Source organism: Gadus morhua, chromosome 7, assembly GCF_902167405.1.
Source record: "Gadus morhua chromosome 7, gadMor3.0, whole genome shotgun sequence".
Lineage (NCBI taxonomy): Eukaryota > Metazoa > Chordata > Actinopteri > Gadiformes > Gadidae > Gadus > Gadus morhua.
In genome coordinates this window covers 18,658,892-18,673,488 of record NC_044054.1, presented here as the reverse complement: position 1 = coordinate 18,673,488, position 14,597 = coordinate 18,658,892, and the positions used below count along the sequence as shown (strand labels likewise).

At 42.5% G+C, this 14,597-nt stretch overlaps 1 protein-coding gene across 1 annotated transcript; it reads right to left on the bottom strand.

The window, feature by feature from the left end:
* Nucleotides 1-929: 929 nt before the first annotated feature.
* rps6kb1a (ribosomal protein S6 kinase b, polypeptide 1a) lies at nt 930-12,889 on the bottom strand. The gene is made up of 15 exons (XM_030362012.1): nt 12,579-12,889; nt 11,944-11,984; nt 11,686-11,806; nt 11,197-11,265; nt 10,382-10,529; nt 9,688-9,745; nt 9,017-9,117; nt 8,811-8,901; nt 8,584-8,674; nt 8,202-8,309; nt 6,117-6,179; nt 5,642-5,719; nt 5,104-5,211; nt 4,318-4,430; nt 930-3,898 (listed from the first exon to the last, which is right to left on the bottom strand). The coding sequence occupies exons 1-15, from the start codon at nt 12,651-12,653 to the stop codon at nt 3,625-3,627; spliced, it is 1,539 nt and encodes a 512-aa protein (XP_030217872.1). The 5' UTR covers nt 12,654-12,889; the 3' UTR covers nt 930-3,624.
* Between the last annotated feature and the right edge of the window lie 1,708 nt (nt 12,890-14,597).

The following is a 14,597-nucleotide window of genomic DNA, read 5'->3' as shown; positions in this document are numbered from 1 at the left end:
TTGGATCCCTCAGGTGACCATAATCAAGGCCCATCAAGGGAGCCACTCCCACAGCTACCATTACCACCAGTTACCCACCAGCTTGACATTACCCAACAGTAGGATCGTGACACTTACCAACTGCCTTGGTTTGGTAGCTCCTTCCAAGTGCATACTTTGCAAGAAAAAAAAATATATATAAAAAAATATATATTCTTTGAGCGCTCATTGTTTGAAATTATTTATTTATTGCGAGCGATCTCATTGGTCGAATTATTTCATTTTTTCGATCGATCTCATTTGTCGAAAATGTCCATTTATATCGGGCGATCTCGTTGGTCAAACATTTTAATTTATTTCGAGAGATCTAATTTTTCGAAATTTTATTTTAATTTCGAGCAATCTCATTGGTCGAAAAGAGTCCTATGACTGCTTAGGACATACCCGTTCAATGTAAATATTATAAATACTTCGTAGGAGGATGAGTCCAATTATTGACAGAGGTGATTTTACAGTCATGAGGACATTTTTATGAATGAAGACCTTGATTTTAGCGAACACATTACCTGCTTACATGCTACACATTGTCCCTTTAATATAGTTTCAAGTTGCTTTTCACATGCTTCTCTCCTCTCTTCCTCTGTATAGCATCTAAACCATGGACACATTATAGATCTAAAGCCACCAAAATGATGTAAGACCGAAAGAGCATGCTTCTTTGTGGACTTTGTGGAGAGATCAATAGGGGGCAGCAAAGTTTCAAAACAATGTTCGTCCAAACCATCGATACTTACCAAAAAAAACCACGAAGTTTATGGACATTAGGACAAAAGTTAAACATTTTACAAAGATGTTAACCATGCATTTGTTTTACATATGCCTTTTTCAGAAAATCTTGTTTGATACTTTCTATGATTTCAGCAATCTATTAAGACACATAAGAAGCAAAGAAAGTTATATCAGTGAATTTCTTTATTAGTATATTATATGGGCTTTTTTTTACCTTTATAGACAGGACTCAGTGTATTAATGCACAGGCAAGACGGTCTTTCCATATTAGTATTGCAATTTTGGTGAACAGGTGGACTTTCCTGTATAAACTTCAAGAAGTTTTTGTTCATTTTAGCAGAAGAAGTTATAGTTTTCAAATCTGTTTAACCTCAATGACATGATAATCAGGCCTCAACATTTTCCATGTACATTTCCCACAGCTAGGGAGCGCTCAATTCATGTTTGAAGATTAGGGTTTTAACTTTTATATTATTTTCTATGTAAATGATGCTAATTAACATTTACCCCATGTAACAATCTTCAATTTGTAATGTCATGTTCTCTGTATACATTGTAGGGTGCTGGCAAACTCATTTTCTGGACCACAGTGTATACACGATGTGTACAACAATAAAGCCCTCCGAATACAAGAAAAACTCAAATATTGAGCCATTCAGATACAGTGGAAAAAGCATATCATCTTCAAAGCATTTTATATAACTTACTTTTTATGCTTTCTAAGTTATATTCAATAATCTTGAGGTTTCACATTCACTTCTTTGAACCTGCCATAACTTAACTATATATTTTGTTAACGAAACTTGAAATCAAAGATTTTATTAAAAAGATATTCAAATGTACATTAAATAATAACACAAGTAAGACAGTGTCCAAAATGTGGAAATAAAAAAGCTGCACTCGAAGTTTCATTACATTGACAAAAATAATACAATTATTTGTATGACAATATAAAGGAACATAAATAGAGCCTTTTAGCAGATTTGTAAACATTCTGTGTACTATCATAGCGTACTATCGACATTGTTTGCATAGTGGAACTAAGTAATGGCTTGAAAACAGCAGATTAATATGGATTTCTTATTAATGAGATGTAATTAATCGTAGTGTGGTTTCTCATTCACTTGACATGGGAAAGTTTACTTGACAAGTTAAAGTGTCAAATGAGAAAAGGTACCACCCCCCAAAAAACAATAATCAAACCTTTAAGATCATTATGTGGAAAGAACTAGGTTGGTGGAACCTGTAGGTCAATTTAGAAGGTTCTTGATCAATCTAGAGGTTCCAACTGAAGGCATATTTCCACTTCAAAAATGGACTCTCAAACCAAAACAATCAAATGTACTATTTCATTCAAGGAATGATTGACAGAATCAAGACTGGTGAGCAAGTCAGATGGTCACAGCCATCCACGGCTGCTGACCGGAGGCAAGTAGTATCAGTTGAAACATTACTAAGGATAAAAAGAAGAAAAAAAAATTGATTGGCCTTTCCTTACAGTGCATTTGGTCAGTCAATCAAAATAGCCATTTGAATGCAACAAATAAGAATGTAAGCAGGTTACTTTCCACCCACCCTGACAAAAGTTTTGAACAGCTTCACTTAGTTAAAGTGACCTTGTAGTAACCTTATTTGCATCTTGGACCATCTGCAGTTTGGGCCCGACCCCATAGTCTCAAATAGCAGCTTTAAAGTACGTTTTATAAACACATGCACTCCAACCAGGTTTGGTTAGACTGCGCAGTCCACGATTGGTTCCTCAGTCCACTGACACACCTGTTAAAGGTAATGCACAGTAGGCATCCGCAGAGCCAACAGGCAACACCGCAAAACACAACGGAACGGGTCTCCCCACTCGACGCAAGCATTCAAAACATAGAAACATAATTGTTTAGTTTTGTCTTTCTGCAAGAATACTCTTGAGTGATGTGCGGGTGAGATAAGTGACACACACACACGCACACAAAAAAAGAAAGAAAAGAAAAAGGCTTTTTAAAGTGGGTTTACATTCACCACAAGTTCAACTTCCACTGAGAATTTCTGGGGACAGCATTGAGTTGGACCAGTGGTGCAAAAAGGCAACATTTCCATATTGACTCGGGATGGGAGTGATGCTTTCTGCTCAAATATCCACTCAGTCTATTCAGAGCCGCTTTCCAGCAAAGCCATCCCTCTAGTCCCCTGCTGTGTGTTCAAGTGTACAGGCATTATAAAAAGGCAATGTGATTTCCCCAACACTGAGGCATTAAGGGATGGAAGATTGAAAAACATGGGAGTACTACATTCGTTGAGGAATTGTCAACGTTTTCTATCGGTGAGAGTTCATCCTAGATTAACGCCGCCTCCCGTTATGGCCTGAAAATGGATGGTGTGTTCAACTAGGAACTGTCAACCTCCAAGGATGAACTACCGACCTTAGAATACACTCACGGTTCAACACTGTAGTTTTGAAGAAATAGCACCAGTATAGCACAGCAGTAAGCCTGCACAGCACGCCAGAGACCAATAAGTCACTCTCATTGGCTCTCACAGCGGATAACCCGGCCAATGAGTTGGCTTGTCAGAAGAGCGAAAAAGTCCCTGTGACAGGTCCAATCGTAAAAAAATAAAATAAAATAAGTATTCTATTGGTTATCTGCAAAGACCGAGTAAACCAGGCTCAGCTAATAAGGAGGAGTGTTGTGTGGTGGGAAGGCGGGAACTCCCTGAAGAGGAGCTGGTGATTGGTGCGTATCCAAAGCCATCAATCAACCCATACGACCGTTTTGATTAAACACAAAAAAACAAAAAAAAACACTATAGAAGGGGCCTTTAGCAGAGTGCTTCGGTCCAGTGGGCGAGGGGGCTCAGCTAAGGTCATAAGTTCAAGCGCAGGTGCTCGGGCCGTTTGGAGTTCATGGGGTAGGCCTGCTTCTTAAAGGGGGTGGTGCAGCCGAAGCTGGCGGGCCGGCGGATGGGCAGCGGCGCCGACACCTCCGAGCTGCCGTGGCCGCCCACGTCCATGTGCTCCACGCCGGCCGACACCTCGGCAGGCCGGTGCCCCGCCAGACCGCAGGCCGACACCAGGGGCGGGGGGCCCGACAGCAGAGGGGCCCGGGGCCAGACGTCCCCGTTGGCAAACTTGACAGGGCTGGGGGGGGAAGAGAGAGAGAGACCAGGAGTGGACAAAGTCAGGGTGTTTGGTTGGTTTATACAAATACGACTGAAGCGGAGAGCCATAAAACTTACGATAAACGTTTTAGTAAGCACTGAATAAATGTGTTTCCATATTGAAAATAAAAAAAAATACAATTTGAGAGGGCTATCAGAAACAGAAAGAAATGCTCTTTCTTAATGGCATGCATGCCATAAATAGGATTTCACTTCAAGTTGATTTGGATTTGGATTAAAAAGTGTAAAATTACAAAATAGAGGTAAAAGGCAAATTGAGTGCTTCTGGATCATTTTAAGTCATCCCTGGAAACTAAACCAACTCATAAATGCATTCTCCTTGGAACAATCCGTTAGTGGTCAGGAAGACTTCTGGAGAAACCAGACCACGGCCGTTACCTCACAGGTGTCCTGGGACTCCCTAGGAACTTGCGCGGCGAGCGGACCTTGGGCTCAAAGGAGAACTTCTCCTTTAGGTTTTCCAGAACGGAAGGAGCGACGTACGTGAAACCCTGGGGGGGGAAAGAAAAACAAACCCGGCTGCTTTAGAACCCCGCATCTTTCCAAAAACAGCCCACAGCTGATGATGAGCAATGGGATGCTGACTGGGGCCTCTTATGCAACGCAGAGCTTCCAGGAAGGGACCAGAACAGACATCAACCTATTCTCGGAACAACCTACTCCTTAAGAAGAAGGGGGTGGGCTGAAACAAGAAGTCCACTCAATTTTTTTTTTTATTTCCGAAGGTCTAATCAAAACAAGGCCGTTTCAGCTTTGCTAGGGGACACTTGACTTAGGATGCCACATGTTGGACTTTTGTGAATCCTCATCGTCCATCAACACCATCTAGGGCTGCAATTAATGATTATTCTCATACTCGATTAATCTGATGATTATATTAATTGATTAATACTCAAGTCTTATCAAATGTCATTGATAATAAAGTTACCAGAGACCAAAGTTATGTCTTAAATGTTCTTATTTCATCTGACAAGCAACCATGAAAAATAAACAATTCCTATTCAAAATGATCTATGATGCATATATTTGAATTGGACTGCTACATTAAGCAGCAAATGTTTATTATTTGTACTTGATAAATGAATTAATATTCTTATCATTACATTAATCAATAAAAAATACAAACTTGGCCAACAATAGTGGGGAGGAGGAGGAGGTAGCTACCAGGAAGACTTGGTTGGCGCTCTCGCTGAGGGTGGAGTCGTCCGGACTGTCCACCGGGGGCTGGCTGGTGAACTTGGAGTCAAACTGGCTGAAATCATCGGCCGATTGCTGCCGGGGAGGAAGAGGAGGAAGTGGGGGCGGTTGGTAAGTAACTGTATTGATCCGAGTACTTACTGAGTTCTAGAATGATCCCTGGGGAAAGGGTTGCTTAAACCAAAAACAATTGAATATGGTGAAGAATAGGGACAGATCAGAGATCAAGAAACTGGCATTCAGCAGATTCTCTAACCAGGATCTACGTGGAGTCCGATACACGTTATTATGGAGCAGGTAGGCGTGGCGGCAACCTTTCTTCTCTTCCGGAGGACGGTAGACGTTGGAAACTGAAGATCGAACCCAACGCAGCAAGTACCTTCCACCCGGGACTCAAACACCCCTTTCCTATCCCGAAGATCGAACGCAAATAAGATCGGGGAACGTCTCCCCTGGCATGTTTCGATGTCTCCCAGGGAAGCTATTCAGACGGGGCCCGACTCACCAGAAAGGGTTTGAAGGGGGGCTCTACGTTGCGGGCCAGGAGGTCGTCCCAGTTGACGTGGCGGAAGAAGGAGTGCGCCTGGGGGAGGACAGCCAAAGGAGCAAGGGGTTTAACGGGCATGAAAAGGCTTTTTTACGTCCTTTGAGGAATGCTCTTTGAACCGAGGGCAAGGTAAAACAAGTCGGAGAACTGCCATGTTCTGCAGGTCCAGCGTTTGCTTTTTTTTCATGCCGTCTCAGTTTCTTGAAAGTAACACTGACGCCAATGACATATTAAAACATAAATGCACTTGATCACTTTTAAGGATGTATTAAAAAATGTCTACATGACATTCCGCACAAAAACAAACAAAAAAATGTGCAACAAATACTACGTTTGGAGCAACTACATGCGGGGGATGAAGGCGCTTTTGTGTTATATATCATCGATCCATTTGACTCCAGAGGGGGTTTTACCCCCCAGACCAGGCTCTCACCTGGACCTCCGAGGAGTCCCCTGGTCCTCCTCCCAGCCGCGCAGAGGCGTTGCGTTTTAGCAGCTGTAGGGGGGGGGGGAGAAAAGAAAAAAAAAAAGAGAAAGAGAAAGAGAGAGAGACGTTATGGGACTGAATGGGACTTCACACGGAACGTTCCAGAGGAATGAGACTTTGGTTACTATATTGTACTGGAGGGACTATTAAAAAAGGGACTTATTGTACTGTATCTCTTGTAAATGTTCTTTGCCTGCACACTTTATGCAGCTCATATTTTATTGATCCCAAGGAGGACATTGGATCACTTTACACGTGCTCCCATTTTAGAAGAGAAATATATTTGAGAATGAAGCTTGGGCGGAATCAAGTCCAAAATAAAGTCTACACCGTTGCAGTGTTGCGAGTTGTTGACGGAAATAGGTTTGTTCCCCAACGATCAGTGGCTGGCCCGGTTTACCGACCGGAACGTCCCAACATTTAAAATTGAAAAGGGACATTTATAGCAGCATACTGCTGCTGTGGTTGGGAATCAAAACAACCACACATAATATGTTTGGTCAAGTTAGAAAGATATTGGATATTCAACAGATATTGGCGCTCCTAATTACAGCCATCTTTTTAAAATCATTGTTTGGTCAATGTTTCTACACAAGGCGACACGAGGCGAATTACAAAAATACCCTGCCCTAAACAATGGCTTAACTAAAACACCATAAACCAGGTTCCATCCCATGTAAAAACATGTGCCTTAAGGTACGGCCACACTGAACGCACTACGCGCGTAACGCGCCTAACCTGACGCTTGATCATTGTGTGTCACAAAAATGGTTCAACGGGCCTACGCAGCTAGATGAGCCCGCCCAGCGGTGGTGTCTTGCTTCGCCCTGAAGGGGCTTATTTTAGATAATGACCGGCGACGTTCTCTACATTATCCCGCTTATTACACGGCTACTTGCCAAAAGGAATCGTTTCAGGACACACTGAAACGATGACTTGGTCGTCCATGTTCTTTCTGCTTCTGTACGTCCTCTGTCTCTCTGCCAGTGACATCGGGTGAAGCTCAACGCTGATTGGCTATCGCGGCCAAGTGTCACGCGTAGGCGCGGCAAAGGTTAAATTTTTGAACTCTGCGCGTTGGGCGCATTATTTAGGTGCGTAAAAACACGTCTAACACGCCTAACGCGCTGCTTTAGCGCGTGTAACGCATCTACGCGCCCAAACCAATGGTTTGCTATGCAAAAATGCAGATTTTCAACGCGCGTAACGCGTTCCGTGTGGCCGTACCTTAATGGATTAAAAAAACGCTTTTTCCTTTATTAATGCTGCTATTCATTTTTGTGGAGGAGACTCGCCGTACCAATGTTCAGAATGACCACATTACTGTGACGACCATTGTGATGGAAATCTATGAACTTAAGTTTCGTTACTATTTTGTGTGATGCATATAGCCTGCCTTCTACTCTCCTTGTGGGTCATCTAAAGTGTGAACCTTTCGTGTGATGCTTTTTATTTCCTGCCTCTTCCTCTCCTTTTGTGTGATGTAATCTGTTTCCATGCAATCCTTTGATGTATGGGCCTGTTCCACGACCCCCTGGCTAGCGTCGAGGAAGCAAAAGGGTTTCATGGCACGGACGCCACCCCCTTGAATCGCATCCAGGGGAGCTTCAATTGTAAAGATTACGATCTGGTAAAAAAAAGTTTATTGGGGGACACACCCCCTCCAGAACCCAACCCAAGTGAATAAGAACTCATTACTTGGAACACTCGGTGGACTTCCCCCGAGCGTACCTTAAGTGCATGAAATAAGACGCAGGGAGAAGTCCCATCTGAGGCCTCAGATTCTTGTATTGTATGCCTGTTATGTTGTTTTTTGATGCACGCTGTGATGTATCTTTGTTCGTACTTTTATTATATATGACCAGCAATTGCCTGCGAGTATTGTGTGCTTTTTGCATCTAAATATCTGTCTTAGACATAGAGGAATTGCCACGACAGCATGATGTAACACTTTTGCGTTCATTACATCTTTTATAAGACTATTATTGTTGAGCCATGGATTCTGGTGTTCAACAAAAAAGGTCTGATTACCCTTTTCAGCAGTTCCCTGGCCTCCTTAGTGAGGTACGGGGGTAGGTTGAGCTTGCACTTCAAGATCTTGTCGATGGTCTTCTTTCGGTTCTCTCCAGTGAACGGTGGCTAAGTGGGGAGAATGCAAGGTATACAATCAACAAACATTACTCAAAAATAAACTAAGTTACAGCAGCAAAGAATAGTTCAATTGAAACCGGACAAATCTAAAAATTAAGAATAGGGTGGAATATCTGCAATATAAATAAATAGCTATTTCAAAAATAGCTACTTCACAAATAAATTTGAAGTTAATTAATAAATACAATTAAAAAAGACACATGAAAAGATGTAAAGATCTTATAAATATTAATAACTTCCTAATGGCAGCTGGTATACTTACAGCCCCGGTGAGCATGTCATACATGAGGGCCCCCAAGCTCCACCAGTCGACGGCCCTGTTGTGGCCGCTGCGAGTCAGGATCTCTGGGGCCCTGGGGGGGGGGGGGGGGAGCAGCAGGAGGGGACCAGGAAGAGAGCCATGGTCATGGGATGTCAAGTGTGCGAGTGAGATACATTGCAGGGATTAAAGGGAAATAAATATGTTAATAACAAATAAATTAAACGTACATGTACTCTATCGTTCCACAGAAAGTGTGTGTGACCGTGCCGTCGTGGATGGACTCTTTGCACAGGCCAAAGTCGGTCAACTTCACATGGCCTAGAGGGGCGGAAGGGGAAGACGACGAGGGGGATTGAATAAGAAGGGTTCATAATTAAGCTCCTTTTCTCCAGGATTCAGTGTTGTGATTTATTTGAGCAGTGGCGTAAGATACCTTTATTGTTGAGCATGATGTTCTCCGGCTTGAGGTCCCGGTAGATGATTCCCTTCTGATGCAGATGGCCGAGAGCCATGGAGATCTCCGCCAAGTAGAAGCTGTTGGATCGATCGATAAAGTATAGACGTTCGGGTCAGGGAAGTCTTCAGCAGAGTTGTAAAATCATGACTCAAAATGGGGTTTGCTCAGAACAAATTGATTCAAGTGGACCGAAGAATTGGTTGGATGCGTTTCATTGTGTCAGCACTTCAAGAGATGAAAACACTCCAGTGTTCAGGGCCCATTTGGTGTCTACCTGGGACACGATCGAGGCCAGATTGTATGACGAGGCTGTCCTCCACTATTTTGATTTATTTGAGATAAAACAAAGGAGTTGTTTTTTTGTACAGACTGCAGGACTATAAAAAGAGGAACTTTGGAGGAGGACAGTTCAAATCTAGGGCCAGATCTACAATGAGTGTTACTGCTATGGACTGAACACACTGTGCGGGCGCACACACACAGGGAACCAAAGCGAAGCGGGTCACGCGTGGAAACGGCGGACGCCAAAACACATTTTTCCAGGATCTTCTGGTCGTCTGCGGAGAAGACGACACTGTGGTATGAAGTGGAAACGCTAACAACAGCTGTCCAGCAGAGCGCTGGCGTGACATCACAGCGTGTCCTACCATGCCGTGTCTTCCATGAAGATCCCCTCACGCTCCAGCTGCATGAACAACTCCCCGCCTGCAACAAACCACATGGAAAATGACCGTCAGAGAGGTTTTATTAAGCAGGGGTTCTTACACTTTACAGACAATCTACGGACCCTGAATACAATTTAAGTGTGTCTGGGAGACACGACCGCACACTCAGGAAATTCTTGAGCACACTGGAATGGGTGTTCCTCTGAGAGGGTCCCGGGTGTTGACAGGCGGTGACGCGCCTCCAACTGGATCGCGAAACATTTGGGGTTTTAAAAATCACTGTATTAAAGTATCGTGTAGCTGCCATTAGAAATAAGGCTAATTCAAAATGATAGGTTTAGGGTGGTAGGCGTCCTTGAGCAAGATGTCAAATCACTTCATGCTCCTCCTTGTTTCTGTATTCCCCATAAGTTGCTTTGGACCTGTATGGGCTGCTAAATGACTACATTTTAATAGAGATTGTATAAAATAAACTAGCCTTGTTAAAAATACTAGATGTAAACCCTTTGACCTGATTCTGTATCGGCGAAACCCGAGCTCCCATCTTCCCTTACTTTTGTCAGAAGAAGAACATTGGAAACTTTAAGCCATTGACATAGAATTCCTTTGTGAAAGAAACAGTTTGAGTGTGCATTTGTGTGTGGGTGTATCTGTGGAAGCGTGTGCAAAGCCTCACCGCTGAGGTACTCCAGGATCAGGTACAACTTGCCGCCGGTCTGGAAGGCATAGATGAGGTCCACGATGAACGGATGCTTGACCTCTTCCAGAATGTTCCTCTCCGCTTTGGTGTGAGCCGTGTCCTTTGCATTGCGCACGATCATGGCCTGTCAGAATAAAGAAAAAGTACTTCGTGATTTTTACTTTCCCAATGTAAATGGGAATTTTCCATGCCAAACAAAGCTCTTTTGAATTCTTAATTGAACTGCGAGACATCTAGGGACGAGGTCAGAGCCTATTCTGCGGTCACACCGGTTGGCTGGCGTTTCGGCGTGCTTCCAAACATCAGTTACAGATGCAGGATAGGAAGCGGTATTCCCCGGCCGTTAAGGTAATTATCTAAACCTTTACCATACCCTTTCTGGGAATATGAACAGGCTCCCTAATGAAAACATTCTGCTGACAGATATATTTGCATATGGTCACAATATATTTGTTTACTCCAACATATTTGTTGCAAATGGTCATTTTTGTTTAGATTTTTACCACCTTTAAAGATTATTCCCTTTCACATTGTTGCTCGACAACGTCTAGTTTTATTCTGAAGAACCAAGACAGAAACCAGGGCTGTGTAAATATGAGAATGGAGGTTAAATGAGAGAGCACCCCCTCTGGAGGTCAACTCTGGAAGTGCGTTGGTTTTGAGCCTTGTGATTATTCTCAATGTAACAATGACAATGCATTTTAATTGTCCGTGTTTAATAATGAACAAAATATGCAACCAAATAAATACATTTTAGACCAATGGCCTTTATTAACCCATAGACATCTTACTTTTTTCAAGACTTTCATGGCAAATATTTTCCCTGAATCAGCACCTGCCACCTTCCGAACTTGGAAGACCTGTAAATACAACGCATTTAGTTCCTCAAGCAAATCCACTTCTACAGACCTGGAGTCACGATAATCTGCAATGATTTGAACCTGGACAATTATTGTAGGCTACATTGAGTTATAATTGTGTGATGTGTTAGCATTTCAGTCAGCTTGACACTCAACACTCTTTACTCGATTCAACATTATGTAAAGAATACTTTCAACAAGTATTATGCTAGTTAAATAAAGAACAATTCGGAACAACTAAACGGCTGGCAAGTTTTCCACTTGATGGAATACAATCCAATGGAGTAGAAATGACATAGATGGGTAGTTAAAATAATTATTAAAAATTATAAATTGAGAAACCACAAATGTAACACATGCATTAATATTACAAACAACATTAAGTTATTTATTTAAAACCAAAAAAGTACAATTTTTTACCTTTCCGTAGCCACCCTTCCCCAAAACCCTAAGTAACTCAAAGCATTCTGGCTTGATGGGCTCAGGGCCCTTGTTGACGATGTTCTCAGAGATTTCAAACTTCTCACAGTCATCTATATTACTGAAAGAAAGACAAAACGAAAACCAATCAACTCCATATCTGATCTTAACGTACACACATGGCTACATCGATGGGGGGCAAACACGACCGTAACATTATTCACTAGTGCAACTAGTGCAACCAAGTAGCCTACTCACAATTCAAAGGCACTACATTCCATGCCTTCAGTGAGCTGAACCTGAGAATAAAATAGAAAAGAAACGGATTACATTGGCTGTATTGGAAAGCTGCCACTCATCATCCAGGCAAGAAGAGCGGCGTTTGGATTGAGCAGGGATTGAAAGGATGGAGACTGAGCGGAATATGACTACACACATACACTGAGATAACCTCGTCCATACGCTCATTATTTAGCTCAGGTTATCAGGGTAGGGTCAACTACAGTATACACGTAGGAAGTCATGATAAGGAGGAAGCAATATATCATCACAGGCAGTTCCTACATAAACCAATACACCAATATACAAAATTGTAGCCTAAGCTGCTAACTATTGGGCCAACTCTATAACTTTTATGGCGTATTATTCATAACGTAGTTGATAAGCATGCAATGTGCTTTCCAAACTACAATGAAGAGGTACAGTACACTGGAGATTGAAAGGAGATGGGATTCTGGGAGCGGATACTCACACCGGTGCCATTTAACTAGTGCTTAGTAGGTGTACAATACGTGTAGCATCTGCTAGCTTCGGCACCTAGCCACCCGGGCCCTTTTCTAAGGGACGGCGCGCTTGCTAAATGCTAACAGCATCCTAGCGTTCAGCCGACTCACCTCCTCATCCAGGAGCTCGTCGTCAGACGCGTACTCGTCCGGTTGATCCAAATCAATGTCGAAGACTCCTGCCATGGCACCGGTGTCTCTCACAAAGTCTTTAATCAGAAGGTAGAGCTCTATTCCACCACTTCATGGGATCACCATTGCTATTGATGCTACTACCGCTGCTGCTGTTCCTGCCGGCTAAAGGAGCCATGCGCCGCTCTCAAAGCGCCAATAATATCCCACCAAAACAAAACTCCGGAGCGGAAAATCAACAAAGGAGGCATCCGGTGCAAGAGGGCTCTTGTTGATGTGCATTTGGACAGGATGCTGTGGACATGTCCATCAAAACGTGTTCTTTTAATACACTCATGGTCCATGTGTACCTCATTTGGAATAATATTGAGGTTGTATTTCTTAATGTATCTTGATATAATCATCCTAAATTCCCTTTTTTTTTTTCCCAAACAATCTTTTAAACAAGGGCAGATAGGCATTTGGGTGAAACCTTTTACTAAACAAGCTTATCCACCTGTATTCGAAAAAGTTTCTCCCTCATAATACATAACACATAATACATGCACATAAGAGGTTAATCATGGAACAACATAGGCCTATTATCACACTTGTCCTTGCATTGCAATGGTATAGTGCATATCTGTATTGATTAAATGCACAATGAGGCTGTTTTAATAAACCTCAATCTATATGTCCTTGCAATGGTTGACATGTGGACCATGGCTTGCATCCCAGCATAAAATTGCTGTATCTGAAAGGGTTTGGGGAAGACCATACTGTTGCCATGGTAACTGTCCAAACAACTTCTGATAGTTTGTTTTATTATTGACCAACAACCACATCCAGATGTATTCTGGAAACAGAATATGAATATGTGTTTTGTCATGTATCTTTCCTGTTTAAGTTTCCTTTGTATAAGTTTACAATAGAACAAACCAGACATTCCTAGAAAGTCTCAGAGGTCTGCTTGTGGCTTCAGCGTGTGCTTGAGTTTGGTAGGCTGTTGGTTCAAAGCTGCACTCTATGTTCACCTTCTCACTGTAGCGCTTTGTTTAAGACTGGAGATTTAAGCCAACCGTCGGACCCGTCAAACTCAATCCCACTTTATTTTCAATTGGTTAAAGAAAGTAACAGTTACAGCTGAAAGTATGACGTTTTTTCATATCAAGCTGACTGCCAACCCACTTCTCAGTGCAGATAACTTCTGTCTGGTTACTTTTTTTCTTCCTTTTTATTTGAAATGATTATCCTATCGATTAGAAAATTGTACAATTGACACAGATATCAGGATCCTGTTGGTGTAGACCTGGTGAAAACACACACACACACACACACACACACACACCTGCACACACACACACACACACACACACACACACACACACACACACACACCTGCACACACACACACCTGCACACACACACACACACACACACACACCTGCACACACACACACACACACACACACACACACACACACACACACACACACACACACACACACACACACACACACACACACGCACACACACACAAACACACAGAAAAGGAGATTCATTTTTATGTTCAGGGCCAGTAAACATGTCCCTGCAATGTACCGTTGGCAAAGTGTCAACTTCCTCGATGGGCTTGACACATGATTTCTGATGGCCCTGGTCCATTTAAAGTCAACCACATGATATCAGTTGGGTAGTATTTGTTTCTCAGAGAGCAGATATTTTTAGTTGTAATTATTTCAGTTCCGAATCCAATGCATTCCAAAGGATGTGATCTTTTTTGAGTCAATTTTTCTTTCTCAAGATGTATTGAATGACGTCTCACAACACTGCTTTGTAATGGAGATATTTAGAAGAGGAGTTCCTGCTAATCACTGTATGTGTAACTACAGTGTGTGGCCATCTCAAGGTAGAAACTCTCTTCTTTACAAACAATGGATGATGCATATACGCAAAAATGAAGTTGCCCGGTGATGGTGGTTGGAGAGGAAAGAAACTGAATGGACCAATATACTTTTT